Source organism: Cottoperca gobio, chromosome 9 (genome assembly GCF_900634415.1).
Source record: "Cottoperca gobio chromosome 9, fCotGob3.1, whole genome shotgun sequence".
Taxonomy (NCBI): Eukaryota; Metazoa; Chordata; class Actinopteri; order Perciformes; family Bovichtidae; genus Cottoperca; species Cottoperca gobio.
Genome location: NC_041363.1, coordinates 26,593,677 through 26,616,176, shown reverse-complemented (window position 1 = coordinate 26,616,176; position 22,500 = coordinate 26,593,677). Strand labels below are relative to the sequence as shown.

General features: G+C 38.5%; 2 protein-coding genes across 3 annotated transcripts in view; both read right to left on the bottom strand.

Annotated features, from left to right (window-relative positions):
* adam9a (ADAM metallopeptidase domain 9a) overlaps positions 1 to 17,550 on the bottom strand; it is a 50,733-nt gene extending 33,183 nt beyond the window's left edge. For both annotated transcript variants that reach the window (XM_029439146.1, XM_029439147.1), the window contains exons 1-3: positions 17,116 to 17,550; positions 6,344 to 6,444; positions 1,520 to 1,578 (exon numbers count right to left, since the gene is read on the bottom strand). In XM_029439146.1, the coding sequence (XP_029295006.1) occupies positions 1,520 to 1,578; positions 6,344 to 6,444; positions 17,116 to 17,188 (233 nt within the window). In that variant the 5' untranslated portion in view covers positions 17,189 to 17,550. The remainder of the gene's footprint in view (positions 1 to 1,519; positions 1,579 to 6,343; positions 6,445 to 17,115) is intronic.
* Positions 17,551 to 19,154: 1,604 nt separating this feature from the next.
* Positions 19,155 to 22,500, bottom strand: part of ercc6l (excision repair cross-complementation group 6-like) — an 8,468-nt gene continuing 5,122 nt past the window's right edge. Inside the window, exon 3 of the mRNA XM_029440588.1 lies at positions 19,155 to 22,500. This exon is cut by the window's right edge and continues 1,314 nt beyond it. Within this exon, the coding sequence (XP_029296448.1) occupies positions 20,151 to 22,500 (2,350 nt within the window). The 3' untranslated portion in view covers positions 19,155 to 20,150.

Genomic DNA, 22,500 nt, shown 5'->3' with positions numbered 1-22,500 from the left:
TCAGCAGACTTTTGTGCAGCTTTTTGATTTAGACACTGAAGTTTATCAGTGTTTGTTCACAACAGTGCGATACTGAGAGAGAGGAGGGCTGACGGCGGTTGAGTATCAGGCATGTTGATGTAAACACAGTCAGAGGGCAGATTTAACAATATCAGAGGTTTGTCTTCTTATGTCGACACAGTTCAGATCAGAACCTTCAGAGGTACATCATATGACATTTCTCACTATTGTGACTGATTGTAACTGATAAACTTCAGTATCTGAATCAGGAAGCTGCACGATAAAAGTCTGCTGACGTTATATATAACGTTATATGACACGCACGCACGCACGCACGCACGCACACACACACACACACACACACACACTATAAGGGTAAGTATTACATACGGATGTATGTATGTATATGTGGTTGATGTATTCCATCTTGAAATCATTCCTTTTTATATCGTTATTATTTTTTCTACGTAAAAAAAAAGAAGAGAGAAACGGAATGTGTTAATGTATAAGAGAACTGTTTGGTGGACATTTTGTTATCTATATCAATGAAATTAGTATTAAAAAACAATACAAATGTAAGATTATCAGATGTGTTTCTACTTTGTTTTCTGCCTCTGACATCATTAACTGCCAGATCTGATTGGCCAATTAGCAGTGTCTGATGTGATGTCATCAGACAATATAATAAAGTGTCCTAGTTTAAAGTGCAATAGTACAATAGATCAGTACTACAGTATAACAGTACTTCAATATAACAGTACTTCAATATAACAGTACTACAGTATAACAGTACTTCAGTATAACAGTACTACAATAGATCAGTACTTCAGTATAACAGTACTACAATAGATCAGTACTTCAGTATAACAGTACTACAATAGATCAGTACTTCAGTATAACAGTACTACAGTAACAGTACTAAAATAGATCAGTACTACAATAGATCAGTACTTCAGTATAACAGTACTACAATAGATCAGTACTTCAGTATAACAGTACTACAATAGATCAGTACTTCAGTATAACAGTACTACAATAGATCAGTACTTCAGTATAACAGTACTACAATAGATCAGTACTTCAGTATAACAGTACTACAATAGATCAGTACTTCAGTATAACAGTACTACAATAGATCAGTACTTCAGTATAACAGTACTACAGTAACAGTACTAAAATAGATCAGTACTACAATAGATCAGTACTACAGTATACAAGTAATACAGTAGATCAGTACTACAGTATAACAGTACTACAGTATAACATTACTTCAGTATAACAGTACTACAGTAACAGTACTAAAATAGATCAGTACTACAGTAGATCAGTACTACAGTATAACAGTACTACAGTATAACAGTACTACAATAGATCAGTACTACAGTATACAAGTAATACAGTAGATCAGTACTACAGTATAACAGTACTACAGTATAACAGTACTACAATAGATCAGTACTACAGTATACAAGTAATACAGTAGATAAGTACTACAGTACATCAGTGCATCAGAACTTACTCATTTCTCTCCAGATGAACAACATGATCCTTTCCTTCTACACCGATGACATAAGAGACCTGGGGACAGAACGAGAGGATTTATTAGTTTAATCGATAACATGGTGATACATTTGACTCTATAACATGAGTAACGTCTTACGTAGTAAATTCAATTCACAAATTCTGACCTCCATCATTGAACACAGATAAAGGCAGAATGAGTAGGATTGTCCTAAAAACAATCTCAATCATCGCTTATGACCCACTAGAAGTGTTGCAGTGTTTCTGGGCGACAAACCTCTATAAGTGTCGCGACCAGGTGCCAGAGTGTAACCATGCACCCAACATGAAGGTACAAAAAAGCCGCAAATATAGCGAGGCAAAACGACAAAGCTTGTTCCAAGACGAGAGTGAATCTCCTGGAGACGGGCCAACTTTGACTGTTGTGTTTACAAACCACCACCAACCAATCTTACTCATTCTGAATTTAAAATATTTTTTACAAATAATCTGACCACCACATCATATAATAAGCTTCAGAGAGAGGGTGCCAGCAAAAGTCCAAAAAACTCAACTCCAAGGTCACCTGAGCCTCTGAGTCACCTCACAGATATCTGCTTCTGTGTGTGTGCAGGAACTACCAGCAGGTATGTGATTACTGTGGGGGTGATCTGACACACACGCACACACATGCACATGCACACACACACACACACACACACACACACACACACACACACACACACACACACAGGTGGTGTGTGTGTGTTTAAGGTGAATCAGGACAGGAAGTCAGCGGTGGACTACATTACCCAGCTGCCAACAGCAGGTCCTCTGTGCTCTGAACACAGCGGGGGTCAAAGGTCAACACAGGACCAGACACCGAGGAAGGGAGGATTAATCCAAATTATTAGAGTAATGGAAACTTTTGATTTGTCTATTACTGTGCTTATTAATGTGAATATAAGTGTTTATATGATTTATTAATATTATTACTACAATGAGTGCTTTGAAGACACCAGGTTCTTTAGTTGTATCCACATTACTTTAAGACAGGACGTTCTATCTAAAAACGACCTCAATGACTAAAAAGACTGTAATCTAACAACATTTATATCACATGTTGACATTCATGTAAGTTTTTAATAGCACTGACAGTCTCCGCTCCTACAGAGTGTCCTGCAGGCAGATCAGTGGGTGGTGAAATGTTACAGATACCAACGTACTGACAGCATAAAATGCTGCACTGCTGAAAGTAAATTATACTGTATGTTTATCAGCACTGTCAGGGCCAGCCAACATCTCAAACTGTACAGAAACTGACATTACAGCCCTCCTGTTAAGCATTTATGAGCATGAACACTTACTAAGGCTATTCTACAGCCAACAGCTAGAACTAATAATAATAAAAGAGAATACATACACACACACACACACACACACATCATACTTTCACAAGGCGTCACACACACACACACACATCATACTTTCACAAGGCGTCACACACTCGACATTCCACCACATTGTGTTACTGTGTGTTTCTGTGTTAAGGTGGTCCTGCAACATGAACTTTGTTCATACTGATGTGTTGAGTAGAGTAAGTTCAGGTCCACCTTAACAGCTGAATCAGTACTTATTACTCTTCTTATGGAAACATTCTTCCACTGCTACCGAGATATGTTTATGAATATCCATCCATGTTCACTTATACAACAAAAGGCACAATTAGTGCTGTTTGGAGAGAAGAAGCTTCCCATTTCAGTTAGTATCAAACACAATGTAAACATTAAAGACCTGGTAAACTGACATGATTGAATTTGCAGGGTATCATATACATACAACATGACCGCTTATCCGGTGTCGGGTCGTTTATGAATATAACAATCTATTTTAGATACAGTATATCTCAAAAGTGAGTACACCCTTTAGATTTTTGCAAATATTCTGTTATATCCTTTCAGGGGATAACATTATCCTACTGAAACTTTGATATAACTTAAAGTAGTCAGTGTGCTGCTTGAATAACAGTATAGATTTATTGTCCTTTGAAAATTACTCAGTACACAGCTGTTAATGTCTAAACAGCTGGCAACAAAAGTGAGTACACCCCATAGTGAACATGTCCTAATTGTGCCCAATGATGTTGTTTTCCCGCCCTGGTGTCATGTGACTCGTTAGTGTTACAAGGATTCAGGTGTAAATGATAAGCAGGGCTGTTAAATTTGGTGTTTTGGGCACAATTCTCTCTGAATGCTGGACAACATGGCACCTCATGGCAAGGAACTCTCTGAGCGGCTGAAAAAAAGGATTATTGCGCTTCACAAAGATGGCCTTGGCTATAAGAAGATTGCCAACACCATGAAAATGAGTTGCAGCACAGTGGCTAAGATCATACAGCGGTTTTCCAGGACAGGTTCCACTCGGAACAGGCCTCGCCAGGGTCGACCAAAGAAGTTGAGTCCACGTGCTCAGCGTCATATCCAGAGGTTGGTTTCCAAAAATAGACGTGCGAGTGCTTCCAGCATTGCTGCAGAGGTTGCAGAAGTGGGATGTCAGCCTGTCAGTGCCCAGACCATACGCCGCACACTGCATCAAATCGGTTTGTATGGCCGGTCGCCCCAGACAGAAGCCCCTTCTGAAACCGATGCATAAGAAAGCCCGCAAACAGTTTGCTGAAGACAATGAATCCAAGAACATGAGTTACTGGAACCATGTCCTGTGGTCTGATGAGACCAAAATAAACCTGTTTGGGTCAGATGGTGTCCGGCGTGTGTGGCGGCACCCTGGTGAGGAGTACCAAGACAAATGTGTTTTGCCTACAGTCAAGCATGGTGGTGGCAGCATCATGGTCTGGGGCTGCATGAGTGCTGCCGGCACTGGGGAGCTGCATTTCATTGAGGGACACATGAATTCCAATATATACTGTGACATCCTGCAGCAGAGCATGATCCCCTCTCTTCGGAAACTGGGCCGTAGGGCAGTTTTCCAACATGATAATGACCCTAAACACACCTCCAAGATGACAACGGCCTTGCTGAAGAAGCTGAAGGTTAAGGTGATGGACTGGCCAAGTATGTCTCCAGACCTAAACCCAATTGAGCACATGTGGGGTATCCTCAAGAGGAAGGTGGAGGAGTGCAAGGTGTCCAACATCCGTGCGCTCCGTGATGTCGTCGTGGAGGAGTGGAAGAAGATTCCAGAAGCAACCTGTGCAGCTCTGGTGAATTCCATGCCCAGGAGGGTTAAAGCAGTGCTAGATAACAATGGTGGTCACACAAAATATTGACACTTTGGGCACAATTTAGACATGTTCACTATGGGGTGTACTCACTTTTGTTGCCAGCTGTTTAGACATTAACAGCTGTGTACTGAGTAATTTTCAAAGGACAATAAATCTATACTGTTATTCAAGCAGCACACTGACTACTTTAAGTTATATCAAAGTTTCAGTAGGATAATGTTATCCCCTGAAAGGATATAACAGAATATTTGCAAAAATCTAAAGGGTGTACTCACTTTTGAGATATACTGTATGTATTGTCGAAGATGTGTATTTGTGTAGGTATCAGGGGTGTAACCGTACACACGTTTGTTTTCGGTACAATAGGGAAAACAAAAACAATGCAGAAAATAACTTATTTTATCTTTTTGGGAAGAATATAAACATTCAACAGTGGCATATTGTGGCACAGGTTTCTCGTGATACATCACGCACACACCAGCTTCATTCATGTTGTTTTTAATAACACAATAATGAATCTTTTACTGTTTAATCTTTGGTTTAACATAAATAGGAAATAGATTAGCAGACAAATGTAAAGTGTAAAATAACATCTTATAATAATACATCTTATAAATAATCTTAATTAATGGTAGTGCTGTGCGCAGCGATTGACTGTAACATGTGCAAGTAGTAGACATAAATAGCTGTTTAGGTCACAGGCGTACGGAAAGGATTCTGCACACCGAACCGAGCGTCCTGTACTAAAGGGTCCGGGACAAATACCCGCACTGTTACATCCCTACTAGCTTCACAATCAAACAGAGCTCAAAGCACTGTGAATTATGAAAATATCTTCGCAAACTGGACATTGAAATCTCTCTGAAGAAATTGTCTCATCATCCACACCCAAATGATTACAACAAACTCACAACGTTGGAACATCTCTTGCTGGAAGAACCATGTGAGGTTTTTCATAACTAACTAACTAAATAACTTTTTTATGTGCGATTGAAAATGCGATGGAAACACACCTACTATGGGCACTTAATGTCACATCACACTCACTTATTTTGGTCCCATCAGGCAATCTTTCTGGACTGATGCTCAAGCTGCTACGAAGAGTATTTAAGATTTGATATTGAGTTCACTTGTCTCTCTCTCTACTTAGGAAACACATCTAAGGAATCTCAGAGACAAACATTTACTAGGCTTTTGGCCTCCTTTGCATATTCTGTTAATTATAAAATAAAATTTGAATAAATTCAAATGTATTAAATAATATTAAATAAATCTAATCAAATGAATCAATATTTCCACACCCAACAGCTTTACCAAAACACCTTTTAATAAGTGTTTTATTGCAAGACTGAAAAGGATTTAACAGTATGTGGCGTACAAATGTTTTTGGTTAAAGTGAAGAGAGATAATGAGCTGCTGACACAGCGAGGGTGATGTGAGGTAATACAGACAGGATGGGGACCTGACTACTCAGCTGCTCCTCTGCTGAGTTTGTTTCCTAAAGGTCATAGGTCACATAGCAACCACAGGGTGAACAACACAAACCAGAGGAACAAAAAGAAAGCAACAGACTTTAACACTATAGTGGTAAAAGCTCAGTACCTGAATGGGGGGTTTTCCATCCAGGTCCCGCCTCAGCCTGCCTCCTATTGGTCGAGGGACAGTCAGATGATAGGAGGAGAGATGTTCTGTCTGCTTAGACTCTGCAGGAGGAAACAGACTGTCAGTCAACATGGAAACTAATCTGAACATAAGCTGACAGAATGTAAAAAAGTAGTACAAAGTGCAATATTTCTCTCTGAGATTTAGAGTAGCAAGCAGCTGAAAATGGCTTTTATTTTCATTTTTTATTTGTTCAGTTAAAGGCAATGCACTCCAGAGATAAATGTAAGAGAAAAGTGATTCACAATCAAAACACAACTCTATTTACACATCTCATGACTGAAATGATACAGGAAGAAGAACATCTGATTTTGACTGCCCCTTACTCAAAACATGAATAAACTATAGAAAGAAATGGTCTGTCAATTATAGTTACTTAACAACAAAACCAAAAGACGGTTTAGAAAGGAGAGGGCGCACTAAAAGTCAATTTCCTGTATCTGTGTCACCACTTCCTCTTTAGGAGACTCAGGTCTGTCTTTTAACTCCAATGGGAGAAGTGAACGTGAACACCGATTAAGACCAATTATTTCACCCCAGTCACACAAGTAAGTATTTTCACCCCATGTTCACAAGCTACATACTGTATCTTCAGAACATTCTGACACAAAATTTGCATTTTTTTGACAGAAAATAAACTTTGTTTGAGATCAATTTGTCGGATTTGTCTGTCTCAGCAACAAACTCTGGCAACGCAGCGCAGTAACATTAGTCAAACTGTGGCAACATTTTAAACTAATTAACTAAAGTTTGTGAACGCGCTAGCTAACTAATATTCATAATGCTAAATATATTTGTTAGCTGTGTCAATATCTAATGTTAGCTAAATAAAATATAAATGCATTAGACCACGCCCACTTAGGAGACAGGAAGTGTAAACCATTTCATACCATTGCAGATTGTAATGCATCATCTTTAGTTATAGAGCATCTTTGATAATAACTATCACTTTGTCTCTGTTGTAGGATTTTAGAAATCTGTGTGTGGTTCTGGTTCCACTTCCTGTGAGCTGTGTGCTTCTCTGCAGAAAACTGAATCATTTATGAGAGTGAAGGTTGCACACACACACACACACACACACACACACACACTTTTAAATCAAGTTCATAGATCAAGTTCTTTGAACCTTTTCACTTCCCTTCACACTTGTGTGTGTAGGTTCTGAAATTCACAAACTGTTCCTTTCCTTTGATCATTTATTTATGTACAGTGTTACTGAGACACTGTGTGTACACCTGGCTGCACGTTCTTATTTTATAATTACCATAACTCTCATTGGTCCTCATAGGGATAGAAGTACAAGAACACACACACACACACACACACACACACACACACACACACACACACACACACACACACACACACACACACACACACACACACACACACACACACACACACACACACACACACCATGAATAAGGTGCAAGTGTGTTCAGTTGGTCTGCATCTGTTCCCAACACAACAGACAACATGGTTAGTAACCGTGTGTGTGTCGGGGGTGGACGTCTCTCTGTGAGTAGTAACCATGGTAACAGCTGCAGTCTTTGGTTAGCGTCGTCTCCTTTATTGTTTTTTTCAGTGCCATCACACTGTAAGAGTCCAAACATGGTGGATGTTTTAGTGAGAAGATGGACATCTGTCTGGAGTCAGAACGTGGTTAGCTTAGCATAAGGACTGGAAGCAGCTAGCCTGGCTCTGTCCAAAATCAGGTGCCATGTTTACCCTGTTTACCATCTTAGTTTAGCATGTCAGCCTCCTGTGTTGCTAGCTTTGTGAGCTGGACTTTGAGGCTGAACTGAAGAAGGAATGTTTTAGAATTTGTTTTGGTCTTAGACTCAGTTTTATCGGAGCGTTTGTGTCAAGCTGCTAACAGAGCGTCAGAGAGTCGATCAGAGGACGAGGCTGATGTAGGCCAGGTCAACACACACTCACTGTGGTCCAATTTTAGTGCTGCGCTCTCATCGTCTCTGCTTCTGTCTCATTAACTGTTTCATTGTGTTGTCAACATCTTCAACACTAACATTTAAAAACTTCAAAACCTGTTCTCTGCTACCTGATACTGAGCTGAAGACACAAGGACAAAGAAAAGAAAGAACACATAGTTATTAAGACATAAATGTTGTGTCAAATAAGCAGTGTACTACCTCTGATCTGGATTAATGTAAGAGGATCCTAAGTAGCTGTGGCTGCAGAGACTCAGGGCTAATGTGGCTGTGAAGCTAACTGCTAACATTTCCCCATGGTTTCTCCCATGGTGCGGAAAAAATAGATATTGAGCAACCAATCATGTCTAGATTAATTTGACTGTTAATTAATTTTTCAAGTTTTAAATTGTAATGAATTGTAATGTTATAGTTATACTGGATGAGCTGGTATTTATATGTTGGTGTGTGTGTAGGTTTGTCAGTATGATTGTTACTGTGATAGAGACGATGTAATTGAGTTGCATGTATATTAATGTTTTCGTGTATCTGCAGGGGACTGCAGATTGAAATGAGCTAATAGCTAAATCTGGCATAAATCATCTTTTCTCATTTTGATATTAAAGGTTTTTTTGTGCATGGTCTTGTTTAATAAAGACTAATACAAATGTTTAAACACTTTTAACAAACATGCTAGTCTGTCAAAATAGCTCAGGCCACATTATTTTTCAATTATATTTGTATAAGAAAAGGTGGATGGAAACACAGATTATTATTAATATTATAAATACAATTTTGTGATCATCTGAAAATAAAACATTAGGAGTAATAAGATGCTCTTTCCCTCTTCTTCTTCTTCTTCTCTCTGTTACATAAATTCTTTGTGTTCACATCACTGTTGGCTTAGCTGCTGTTTGTTCGTCTCATTTCATGGGATGAATGAACCCTTTGTGATTGTGTTTGTGTGTATTTTCTTTTGTGTGTGTGGCCCTTTATTTATTAAGTATTTCTGCATGATCGTTCAGTTCGCAGTAACATTTGTCTGTGTGTCTGTGTGTCTGTGTGTCTGTCTGTCTGTGTGTCTGTCTGTCTGTCTGTCTGTGTGTCTGTCTGTCTGTCTGTCTGTGTGTCTGTGTGTCTGTGTGTCTGTGTTTCTGTGTGTCTGTCTGTGTGTGTGTCTGTGTGTCTGTCTGTGTGTCTGTCTGTGTGTCTGTCTGTCTGTCTGTGTGTCTGTCTGTCTGTGTGTCTGTGTGTGTGTCTGTCTGTGTGTCTGTGTGTCTGTCTGTGTGTCTGTCTGTGTGTCTGTCTGTGTGTCTGTGTGTCTGTCTGTCTGTGTGTGTGTCTGTGTGTCTGTCTGTGTGTCTGTCTGTCTGTCTGTCTGTGTGTCTGTGTGTCTGTTCTGTGTGTCTGTCTGTGTGTCTGTGTGTCTGTTCTGTGTAGTCTGTCTGTGTGTCTGTGTGTCTGTCTGTGTGTGTCGTCTGTGTGTCTGTGTGGTGTCTGTCTGTGTGGTGTCTGTGTGTCTGTCTGTGTGTCTGTTGTGTGTCTGTCTGTGTGTCTGTCTGTGTGTCTGTCTGTCTGTCTGTCTGTGTCTGTGTGTGTCTGTGCTGTCTGTCTGTCTGTCTGTCTGTGTGTCTGTCTGTGTGTCTGTCTGTCTGTCTGTCTGTCTGTGTGTCTGTGGTGTCTGTGTTTCTGTGTGTCTGTCTGTGGTGTGTGTCTGTGTGTCTGTCTGTGTGTCTGTCTGTCTGTCTGTGTGTCTGTCTGTCTGTGTGTCTGTGTGTGTGGTCTGTCTGTGTGTCTGTGTGTCTGTCTGTTGTGTGTCTGTTCGTTGTCTGTCTGTGTGTCTGTGTCTGTCTGTGTGTCTGTCTGTCTGTCTGTCTGTCTGTCTGTGTGTCTGTCTGTCTGTCTGTCTGTCTGTCTGTCTGTCTGTCTGTCTCTCTGTCTATATAGATATATTATCTAACTGCTGCAGATACCAGTTACTTCCTGTTTAAACCATATTTAAAAAGGAAAAGTTTTCTGTCTGAAATTCAAGTGAAAATCATCTCTGGATAAACTGGTTGTTTACCAAGAAATAGTTCCACCTCGTAACTCCCCCAAAAACCACAAACTGTTTTCACATTTTACATTTGACGTCTCAGTGGCTGACAGACTTTATCCTCCACCCACTGCTTCTACCCTCACATCCTCTTGAACTGCTTTTTCTCCCAGTACTTCCTACAGAGTTCACTTTAGGTCATTCTGAGGCTTCACACCACGAATCATTTAAACTCACACAGCAACAAAACCTGCAGCCAGAGACACTGAACAAAGTGTGCAAACAAATGTTTAATGTCCAAATTAGGACCTCAGAGAAGTTTTCTTTTATCTTTTTACTTATAAGGAATGATATTGTAGTATATGGTGTATATTTGCATTTTATGAGACATTTCTTTATGACATTCTTAAAGATCAGGAGATGATCTGATTATTTTCTGCAACAGTGTGTAAATGAAAGAAATGCTGCTCCATTTGTTTGTTTGTTTATTAACGTATTTGTTACAGTTTTATGTTGATCCTGCTCTCTTGACCCCGATTAACCTCGCTGATCAGTAAAGATTTGTTTAATCTAATCTAATTTACTCTAGCTTCATCTGTTGACTTTCTCTTCTAACAAAACAAACAGACAAACGGTCAAAGGACCCTAAAGACAATCTGGAGAAATGTAGAGAAAGAAAAAGAAATCCAAAAGAAAATCTGGATACATTTTTAAGAAATCTACAGAACATGAATTCTTTTTTTTTTATCAGAAGCGATCCTAAAGAAAATGTTCAGAAGCCTGTAAGAAAATCTAAAGACAATTTTAAGACAATCTGTGGAAATATTTTAGAAAGTCTGGAGAAATCTTAAAGAGATCTAGAAAAACCTTAAGAAGAATTTTCTAAACAAATTTAGAAAGATCTTAAAGAAATCTTGAAGAAACCCTAGAGACACTGTTGAGAGATCTAGAAAACTCAAGTAAGTTTAGAGATATCTAAAAGGAAATCTAACAGAATACTTGGAAAACTCCTAAAGATATGTTTAGAAAACTAGAACAATCTTAATAAATCTTCAATAAATGTCTAACCTTTAATTTAATTCATTCTTAAAGACAACGTACAGAAACCCTGAAGTAAACCTACAGAAAGGTTCAACTGAAATCTTTATTTTTCTTTCCATCCACAAACCAAACCTGACCTTTTTAAAGAGGTGTCACCTTGTCAGGTGACCAAGAAGTCAAAGGAAACCAACACCAGACCTCTTAAATTGTAAGGTTGTTCTCAAAACCAATGGAAACCACCGAGCATCATCATGACCTAGAAATAAAGTCAGATTCACCATAAGAATTTCTCAAACTTCAACTCTGAAAGAAATGAAGACAGGGTATAGTCGGTACAGCAGTATAATAATGAAATTGATCAGCCTCATCATAATGTATAATTTAGTCTCTAGCATGTTGTTATGAATAATATTTTATGTAATGGACATCTCTGTTGAATAAATTGTCAGCTATACTTTAAAAGTAGTGTACAAAATGTTTGAAAACACAGGCAGTAGGCTGACACGTTTTATATGTATTTGCATATTTGCTTACCATGCAGGTAAGTTCAGTACCTAATGTATTTCATATTAACAAGGGAACAATGGCTCAGCTTTTATCTCTTTCTGTGATTGCTGGCCAGTCTATAAATAGTTGCTTAACATGTCAATCTACCATAAACCAGCAAACAAGCCATTTTCTCCTCTGCTGAAGAAACTCCAACTCTTAAGCCTCTTAACAGTCCTCTCTTTTAAGGGCTAAAATAATTTGTGAATAACTTTCATCTTTACCAGGAACGTGCTTAATGCTTAAGAATTGAGATGAAATATTTATAAAATGTAGAAAATTATTACAGAAAGAAATTTTGAAGAAACCCTCAAGAAGCCGTTAAGAGATTTCAAAAGCTCTTCAAATTAATCTGGAGAAATTAATGAAAATGTTGAGAAATCCACATAGACCCTTTTTTGTCTTTTTCAGGGAGAGGGACAGGTGATCTCTAGGGGAGATAGCAGGTCAACAGTATCTACCACATAGAAGTGCTGTATATCATCTGAAAGTTGGGAACTTGAAGATTATTTGAGATGCAGCTCATCACTTTGTGTCAAGTCATAAATCTGTAATAACATTTTTTTTAAGGTTCGGCCCCTATTGAAAGTTGAATAAACAACATTATGATGGAAGTATATGATGGCCATCCCAATGCTCTGTTATGTCTCATAAGGTGAGAGGTCAAGGGACCCCTTTGAATATATCTGCAGCAATTTTAGCCTCGCCAAAATGTAGCCTTACATTAGAGCGTTATTTAGTCTCCCATATGATATCAGTACATTCACACTTGCTTTAAAACTGAGCCTTGTACAGAAAACTAGAACTACGGCAAAAAAATCTTGAAGAAAATCTCGAGATTGTTTTTTTAAAAGGAAAACAAATCCAGAAAAATCCTACAAATAATTCAGAAGTCTATAAGAAAATTTAGAGAAACTTTAAGAGATCTGGAGAAATCTTAGAAAAACTGTTGAGATGCAGTAAAACTTAAAGTATATATATCTATTAATCGTAAATACACAGCAAACTCCTCTGCATGTTTTTTTTCCAGTAAAGAAACTATTACATGTATTTAGTGTTATTATTGTGAGTCAGTATTCTCCTATAAAAGACGGACGCTACTGAAGATTAGTCAAAGATCAGGAATTTAAAGGACAGAAGCAAATACAATATGTATCTATCATTAAGTAATTTACATGCAGTTTTTAGATTTGGAGAGCCCGATAACTGATTTTATACTGTTATTTGTTAATTAGATATACAAATGTATAAACAAGAGGAACGGTCTGAGGTATGCCTCAACACAAACACAAACAATTAACACATGGCTTAAATTGCTACAATACAAGTGGATTTTAACATATTATTTCATAACGTTGTCATTATGCATTCATGTAATCTTGTAAAGGGAATTAACTAACAAAAGCCAGTGTGCAGTGTTAACAGTAATAAAGAAGTGTATGTTGAAGAACATAGCATTCATTGTTTGGTTTTTGACCGTGGTATCAATATATAAGGAATCGTGGAATTTCACTGGTATTGCTATCGACTACTACATTTCTTGTATAGTGACATACCTAGTATACTGTATTTGCTGCCAAGACTGACCATCTTATTAATATGTATTGTAATTGAAAAACCTCAATAAAAGTATTGTTTAAAAAGATAAATGTATAAACGCAAGAAAAAGCATTCACATATTATCACAAATGTACCACACTGTTGGTTTGACTCTGCACATGAGACAATAAGTAGACGTAGATATATAGAATAACTGCAGACTGATCCTTTAATGGAAAACATTTATGGTTTTTTTTCAGACAAAGCTATAAGTGTGAGAGCAGATTTTGTGCCTCAGAGCTACAGATTTGTTCATGTTCAATTCAGAGAGAAAAAATAGAGTGAGTCATCATTCAGGGAAACAGGGAGTGCTGCTCCAACTCTGTGTGTGTGTGAGTGTGTGTGTGTGTGTGTGTGTGTGTGTGTGTGTGTGTGTGTGTGTGTGTGTGTGTGTGTGTGTGTGTGTGTGTGTGTCTCTCAGATTCATTCAGACTGTTCAGATGTTTTAGTGTTTCTGTCTGATCCTCAACTCACTGCTCACTGTCAATACACACTCATACATACACACACACATATACACACACACATATACACACACGCACACACACAGTCAGACTTGAGTGTTAAACAGGGTTTACTTCCTGTCAGAGTCGGAGCTGCTGAAGAGCTCGGCTGTGAGCCCGGCGGCCAGTGACGCTAAGCTGCTTAACGCTCAACCTGCCTGAATGAGACACCGAAACGCACGCACACACAAGACCTGAACACACACACACAAATACAAAATCTGGAAAACATACACACACAAACAGGAAAACACACACACTGAGGAGAGCTGGTGGCTAAGCAGTCCATGAAGACACAAACCAACAGATCTACTGACATGTTTGTCAAACTAAATAAAGAACATTTTGAGAAATCCTATCCTATATTATCACTAGATTTTCTTTTGTTATTTATAGAATATTAGATATCTTGTATTATCCCTCTCTTTATATTTGTATAAGTAGATTAACACTGGCAGTCTTTGTTTGTTTGATTACTTATATTTTTAATATAATTATATTATAGTAATAATAGTAATAGTAATAGTAATAATATAACTTTATTATAGATATGTCACGAGAACCGATTCTTTGGTACCAAGTCGATGCCAAAATTCGTTTTTCTACAGTACTGCAGGTGCCACATGTACCACAGGTAGCGTAGGTACCGGGCGCTCGAGACTAACGGGACGTCGACGCGTTAAAATACGAAAGGAAATTAAAAAAAATTACATTTAGATTCTGCTGAACGGTTCCTAAAAGCACACGAGTGTGCGCGCGCCCTGAACCGCAGGTCTTCTCCTCTGCTCACTTTGCTCCCAGCTGTTTGCTGTCTGCGCATCCACCTCTCTCTCTATTTCACTTCAACAAAACATTTGCGCGCACACACACACACACACTTTTTGTGATTATTTATTTAGTAAACTCACTACGACGCCTCCAGTAGACGCAGCGTATTTGTTCCCTGATAATGCTACATTGTAAACATCACAAATCCGAGTTGAAGTCGGAAGAGAGCTAGTTAATGTTAGCTGCTAGCTGTTAGCTGCCGGCGAGTTTACAGTCGTTTAAAGGAGATGTTTTCAAATCAATATAAAATAGATATTAAAGAGGGAATTATGACCTGTTAAATATCCTAACACAAAAATCGTATTCATGAGTAATAAAGGAAGTGTATGTTGACTTACATGGGATTTATTGTTTTGTTTTAGTTTTTTTTTACCGTAGTATCGAACTGGTATTGATATCAAAATGTCTGGTATCGACACATCCCCATTTCATAATATTTTTTATTATATTACCTAATATAGTATACATATCAGGCATACATACGTAGTATATCCATACTCTATCCATACTTCAGAGAAGATTTGAAGGAATTAAAAAGAACTCCTAAAGATAAGTTTAAAACATTTAGGGAAATAATTAAGAAAACTTGCTCAATTCCTAAAGATAAGTTTAAGAGATTTATGAAAATTTAGATCCATCTTTGAGAAAACTTGCTAGACTCCTAAAGAAAGGTTTACGTTTGTGGAAATTCCAGTTAATGCACCAACTCTCACGTGTGGGCAGTTCAGGTGGGTCTTATTCGTTTCAAGTCAGAAAGCGCATTTTGATGGAGGGGATGCAAAATATTGGAGACAGTGTGGGTTTTGGGAAGACAATCACTCTTGATTTTCAGGCGTCCTAATGAATATATGTTTTCCATTTTAATATTATAATAAAAGATGACTTTTTCTCTCAGTCTTCAGAAAAATGTGTACTATGTAAGGCCCTTACGTCCAGATTTTGTGGAGGTATCAAGTGAATTACCCTGTTATGTTGTTTTTATTATAGCAAACCTCATTGATTTTTTTCTCCCCGATATATTTTTAACTGCTTGAGTAATCTTGAGTGCAAAGTTACTACATATAATGACAGAGGAAGTTAAACTGCTTTTGTTCTGAGGTGTGTCTTATCATTTAAACTGCTGTCCCAAAATAAAGAATAAAAAAAGAAAGAAAATAAGCTAAACTTTAAGACATTGATGATAATCTTATATTTTATTCCAGTTTATTTGTAAAATAATTATACATTCGCTCTGATTGGTGTTTGTTTGTAGATTTCGAAACTGCCTTTGTAAACCATTAATGAATGAAATAACATTTATTTTTACAATTAACACTTGAAATGATGAAGGCACTTGCAAATGACAAGGTAGTACAAAATGTAAACCATACTTTGGTGTTTCATTTTTACCTCTTAAGATTTCATTAAACTTATTTTTTTTCTTTTTACAAAATAAACCAAAACACTGAGAACAAGGGAGATTCTGGGTAGATAATGATGAGAATAAATATGAAACAAAAATTTAAATCATACCCCTTTTAACTAAAAAGAAATCTATGCTCGTTTACACATTTGTAAAGCTACAATTTATTACTGCATATTTAGATGGCATGCAGTGTCATGTGATAACAGTGTTGATACCCTCTTTACACAAAAGAATTGCGTGTATAAACCATTTTTTTAAGGTGGAAAAACCCACTAAAAATAGCAGAGGAATGGTTTTCCATTGCCAGAAGATGAGTATGCCATTCTGTTTTTATTCTGATGTGTCACGTTCAACGTCACTGCTACGCCAGAAAGCAGAGTTAGTAAGCAGTAGAAAGCAGCATGGAGGCCAGTGAATATGTTTTATCTGTTACTTAGTCCCTCTTTCAAACTCTCAAACCACAGTTGGTGATTGTATGAACCATAGACAATATATAAAGATGGACGACATGTCCACACCTCCACCAAGAACTCCTCACCCTCACTGTCCACCCTTCTCACCCTCATCCTTGTGTCCACCCTCACTGTCTATCATCCTTACCCTCATGTCCACCTTTCTCATCCCTTGTGTCCACCCCCCTCACCCTCAGTGTCTATCATCCTTACCCTCCTGTCCACCCTTCTCACCCGTGTGTCCACCCTCCTCACTGTCTTTCATCCTCACCCTCACTGTCTATCATGCTTACCCTCATGTCCACCCTCCTAACCCTCACTGTCTTTCATCCTCACCGTTCATCCTCCTCACCCTCACTGTTCACCCTTACTCACCTCTGCAGTGTGAGCTTCCACTCAGTAGCAGCAGCAGGCAGCAGACCTCCAGCATCATCATCATCATCTTCATCTTCTTCTTCTTCTTCTTCTTTTAAATGTCACCGGACAGCTCTGTCCTTCTCCTTCCTTGTCCTCTGCTTCTTCTTTTTGTTATAATTATTATTATTGTAGTTTTCCCTGTTGTCTTCCAGTCGTTTCCCTCTACAGAGCCTCATGCTAAACACCCCGGAGTGCTTTTCTTTCTCGGCCGAGCCATTAGGCTAACAATCGGATCCAAAATGTCTCGCTCTCGTTAATGTTTCAGTTGTTAAGTGTGAATTAAAACACAAAGTGTGAAGCTGAATCTTTCCTCTTTTGAAGCCGACAAGATTGTTTCGGTAAAGTATGTCCTCACCGTGTGGAGCAGATATTTCTCTCCCGACTGGAATTTAAAACAAGTTAGCGGAAATACTCGCTGCCTCCTGTGACGCACTTCAAAGTAAGACTCTCGTTGAAAAGACAACAAGGCTCTAAAACAGTTCAAGTCGGAATGATAAAGTCCTTCTGTGATGAATATTCAGAAACAGTTTTTCACTTATTTTGGCATTGTTTTCACACCAAGAAATTCTGGCAAGACCTTTGCAGGTTTGAAAAGAAGGCAAATATTTTTTATAATACTTTTGATAATGAGGAAACAAAAAGTATTTATTTATAAATGTAAATTTAACAATAGAACATATTTTGTTGTTTTACCCAAGGATACTAGTGTGATATACCCCTGGACCTTTGTTGTTGTTTTATTTGTATACTATCCTCCGTATACTGAATCTGTATTATGTTTTTTTGTTTAATAAAAAAAGACAAAAAACGTGCAGGAGGTTTTCAGATCCGTTACTTAAATAAAAGTATTAATACCGCCGTGTAAAAATACTCTGTTCAAAAGTAAAAGTAAGTATAATCAGGAAATTGTAGTATTAAATCAGTATTAAAAGTTAAAAATGTTCCCTGTGACTGTTATACTATTAAATATATCATTAGATTATTATTACTCATGCATTAATGTAAAAGGAGGTTGTTGACAGTTTTAGTTGGTTGAGGTGGAGCTCATTTTTAAATATTATTACTAATGATTGTTTTCATTATGGATTAATCTGCTGATTATTTTCTACATTAATCGATTGATTGTTTGGTTTGTAAAAATAGTGAAAATAGTGAGAAATACTCTCACAATTACAAATGTGTACTTAAATACAGTACTTGAGTATATATATATATATATATATATATATATATATATATATACATATATACATATATATATATATATATATATATATATTTATGTATATACATCAACTTTACACAAAAATATTGTTATTTGAAAACTTTCATGTTCATATTAATTGCATGTTCTACAAATTAACATATAATGAAATATAATGACATCCATCAATGCCAACAACTGTACAATAACGTATTATTATTAATAATAATAAAAGCTATTGTGTAACATGAGGTTGATAGTTTCTTCTTGCTATAGTATTGAGTATTCAGAGCTTTTATTTTGAAGTCAAACTAGTTAAACCAGAAGTCATTGGCCCTTTCTTTCTGCTCGTCACAGAAGTAATCTCCAGCTGATGTATTAACGTGCTGGGGGGAGAAGCTCCAACCGCGCATGCGCCATTCATCGGGCTGTCTAGTAAGGCAAAACGATCGCCCCCTTGTTTACATCATGTTAAATTTATCATAATTTGATGATCAGGAGGAAGGTGAGACTGCTCTGTTCAAAGTTCGACCTTCACCATCCGGAGGTCCCAATATTATGATCAAACGCACCCTAAAGTTTTTTGAGCCCTCAGGCAATGAAAGAAAATACTTTGTAACAGTGATAGTTGACTGGATAAAATTTAATCTTAATAAATAAGATTGTGAGTTGGACCGTTTTTTCCTCCCACTTTAATAAATTAAAACAAAATGTTATTTCAAATGGTGAATAGATTTTGGGATGTACATTTTTCATCATGCAAAATCTATATAGAATATGCTTTTGACAGAACATATGGCATTTTAATAATAAAAGGCAACTACAAACATCATAAGAGTTTGAAAAAGGACACTGGAAATTGATAATCATGTCACATTTTATTTTCATCCGGTTTATAATATATATTTTATGTGCTATGGCCTTTTTTAGTTTTCTTTTACTTACTTTTTATAGTATTTTCTTTACATTCATTTGAATATTTCTTTCATTAAATGTTTTCTTACTATGTTTATGTTATGAACCAATACACCAAAGCATGCATGTAAACTCTGCTTGGCAATCAAGTGGATTGTGATTCTAAAACAAGCAGCTGTTAAGAATAGTTTTCACTCAGATTAGGCTTCCAAGTAACGATTACTATAACTTTTGATGAATTAATCATCAAAAGATATCTACAGCATGTCAGATATCTTGTTTTGTCCAAATGCCCAAAATATTCAGCTTACTGCAACCAGAGAAGAATTGGTAGAGTTGCTTGATAATTCACTTTACCAAGGACCCTAACATATATATTCAAAGAGACAACTTCATGACTTTAGAAACTGTAAAACTTAATATAAAGACCTTTATAGATAAATGGATTTAACGCTAACATTGATGTTAACATCAATGTTAGCGTTAAATCCATTTATCGATTGACAGAAAATGTATTGGCCATTACTTTGATAATCAATGATAGTTTGAGCCAAACACTGGTTCTGAATAACTTTGGGTTTTTGACAAAACAAGACATTTGAAGACATAATTAATTCTGGAAATAAATTATTTAAGACTAAAACAAATCTGCATATAATTGATAATGAATATATCCATTAAGAAATCTTGTTCCTGTCTGCATACTGAATCCCAACAAATGAAATGCAGATAGAAACTATTTTACTAGCAAAATCTCATATGAACAGTTTATACAAGTACAGGTTACAAAAGAAAATATTATTTTGAATAAACAGTTAAACCTGTTCGTTTTATCATGCCCGTGCCCGCCCCCCCCCCCCCCCAGATTGTTTTGTTATCTTCTCTGACTCAGCTGCCGGTACAGCTGGATGGTCATGAGCTGAACTTCAGGATCTCCAGGTTTGATGTCGATAGCTCTCAGGAAGCAGTCCAATGCGTCGTCGGGCTTCCCTTTGCTTTGGTACTCCTTCCCTCTGATGACCAGTGAGTGGAAGCTCTCTTCCTCGGACAAGACGACACCCTTCGTACCGTTAATTTTGACTCCTACATCAACGGTGCACTGATCCATTCTTTCGTCGGAGGCTAGCTCAGGCTCGCTGGTTGACTCCTCCACGTTACTGCTTATTTTTTGTCCAGACTCATCGACGTCTTCTACTGACTCAGAGTACTCCTCCTCCCCTTCTACATCCTCCTCACCATCTGTGTTTAGTGTCTCCTCATCATCATGAGTTGAACCAATGATGTCCTCCTCATCAGATTGCCTCTCATCATCTTCTTCATCCTCACTATTCATTTCTTTCTTGTCGTTCTTCCCATCTTTGATGACGGACTGGATGTTCTCCATGTCTTCGACTATGGATAGAAGGAGGGACCGGCGTGAGGCAACTGATGTGTTTCCTCCGACGCTCTTTCTTGACCGGTGAGGGTTGGGGCCAGATGGCACCGATTTAGGTGTGGAGGCGCCAAGAACCTGGAAGGAGTTGTTTAGTTGACTCCTATCATCCTCATCTTCTTCACTATCATAAATCACTGCTGCTCTTTTGCGCTTGGCAGCCACATTAAGATAACCAATTGACTCATCCATGTCAGAGGCGTGGACGTTGTTTAGGCTTTGGCCGAGTGCTTCTTTATGTTGTCTCTCAGAAAGGGATTCATCTATGTCAAAACTCCCCTCCATCTGCAGGTGTGACAGCAGCTCACTCTCCTCTGCTTCAGTCTCCTGATGATCTAAGACATCGTGGCCTGAGACCACATCACTGTCTTCAAGCTGTAAATTGAAGTTGCCTCCAAAAGATTCAAGCCCTGTGCTGACTCTGGATGAAGTGTCGGCTTTGAAGCTTGAAATGGATGCTTGCAAGACAGAATGTCTTTTGTTCTGCAGGGATGTGAAATGTGAAAGCCCCAAGGCTATCTTGGAATCGTATTTTGAGTGTGAAGTTCCATTTAGCAGTTGTTCATCTTCATTAACTGCTTTAACGTATGAATCATCAGCGGCCTCAGACATCACCAAAGACTCCTCAATAACCTCCTGTGGGGAGGTGTCTTCTGCTTCCATGTAACTCCTCTCCTGCTTGACAGACGGGTGTTTCAGAGAATACAGGTTCTGTTCGGCAATCTCGTCTTGGCTTACTTCTATGACAGGTTGTTCTTCAGACATACCATCATCTGCAGTTAGATCAATAACATGGACACTCAGAATCTGTTGGTCGTCCTCCTTCTCAGAACCAGACTGGTCCAACTCCACCACAACCGGTGACCCCTTAAAGTTGTGGTCATGCTGTGGATAGGAAGGACTTGGTTTTGGATTTCTTGTTTTTTTCTCATGAGACAGCTCTCTATTGTGGTTGGCCACTGGTTGTCTGAGCCAGGCAGGTTCTGTGCTTGATGCCATGCTCTCTGCCAGTTGCACCTGTAACTCCGACTCAGCCTTCATCAGCTCCTGGGCTTTCTGGACCCTCCCTTCAATGTAGTGATGCGCCTCTTGGTCCTCCGGGGCCTCATCATGGTTGACATCGAGAGAAAACATGAGATCGTGGTCAGAGATCCCAAACATCTCCATAGTGTGGAGATGGGCAATGTGCTCGTCCAGTTCAGCGTCGGTCCGTCGGTGTCTGGAGTGCAGGGCTTGAAGTTGCAGCTGAGTGGACGAGGACCGCGTGTCCTCTAGAAGGAAGAGCTCCTTCAACTCCTGCTTGCTAAAGTACCGAAAAGGGTTCTTCTTGTCCCCGGTATTCTGCCTGATGAGAGAGTCTTTGAAGACCTGCCGTCTGTAGATCTTCTCCTCCACCGTGCCACAGGTGATCAGCCTGTAGATGACGACGTTTTCACTCTGGCCAATGCGGTACGCCCTGTCAACAGCCTGGGCGTCTGTTGCTGGATTCCAGCTAGGATCGTAGATCACAACTCGGCTTGCTGCCGTCAAAGTGATACCAACTCCTCCAACCTGGGTGGTCAAGAGGAAAACAGAGTAACTTTTGTCTGTCTGGAACCGAGTGATGAGCCTCTCTCTCTCTGCAAGCTGAGTTATTGTGCCATCCAATCTCATGGCTTTAAAGCCTCTGTTGCCCAGGATGCGTTCGATGATGTCAAGCACTTTCCTGTAGTGAGCGAACACGAGGGTGCGGTGGCCTTCTTCTCTGAGCCTTTCAAGGAGTGCAAACAGAAAGATGAGTTTCCCAGACTCA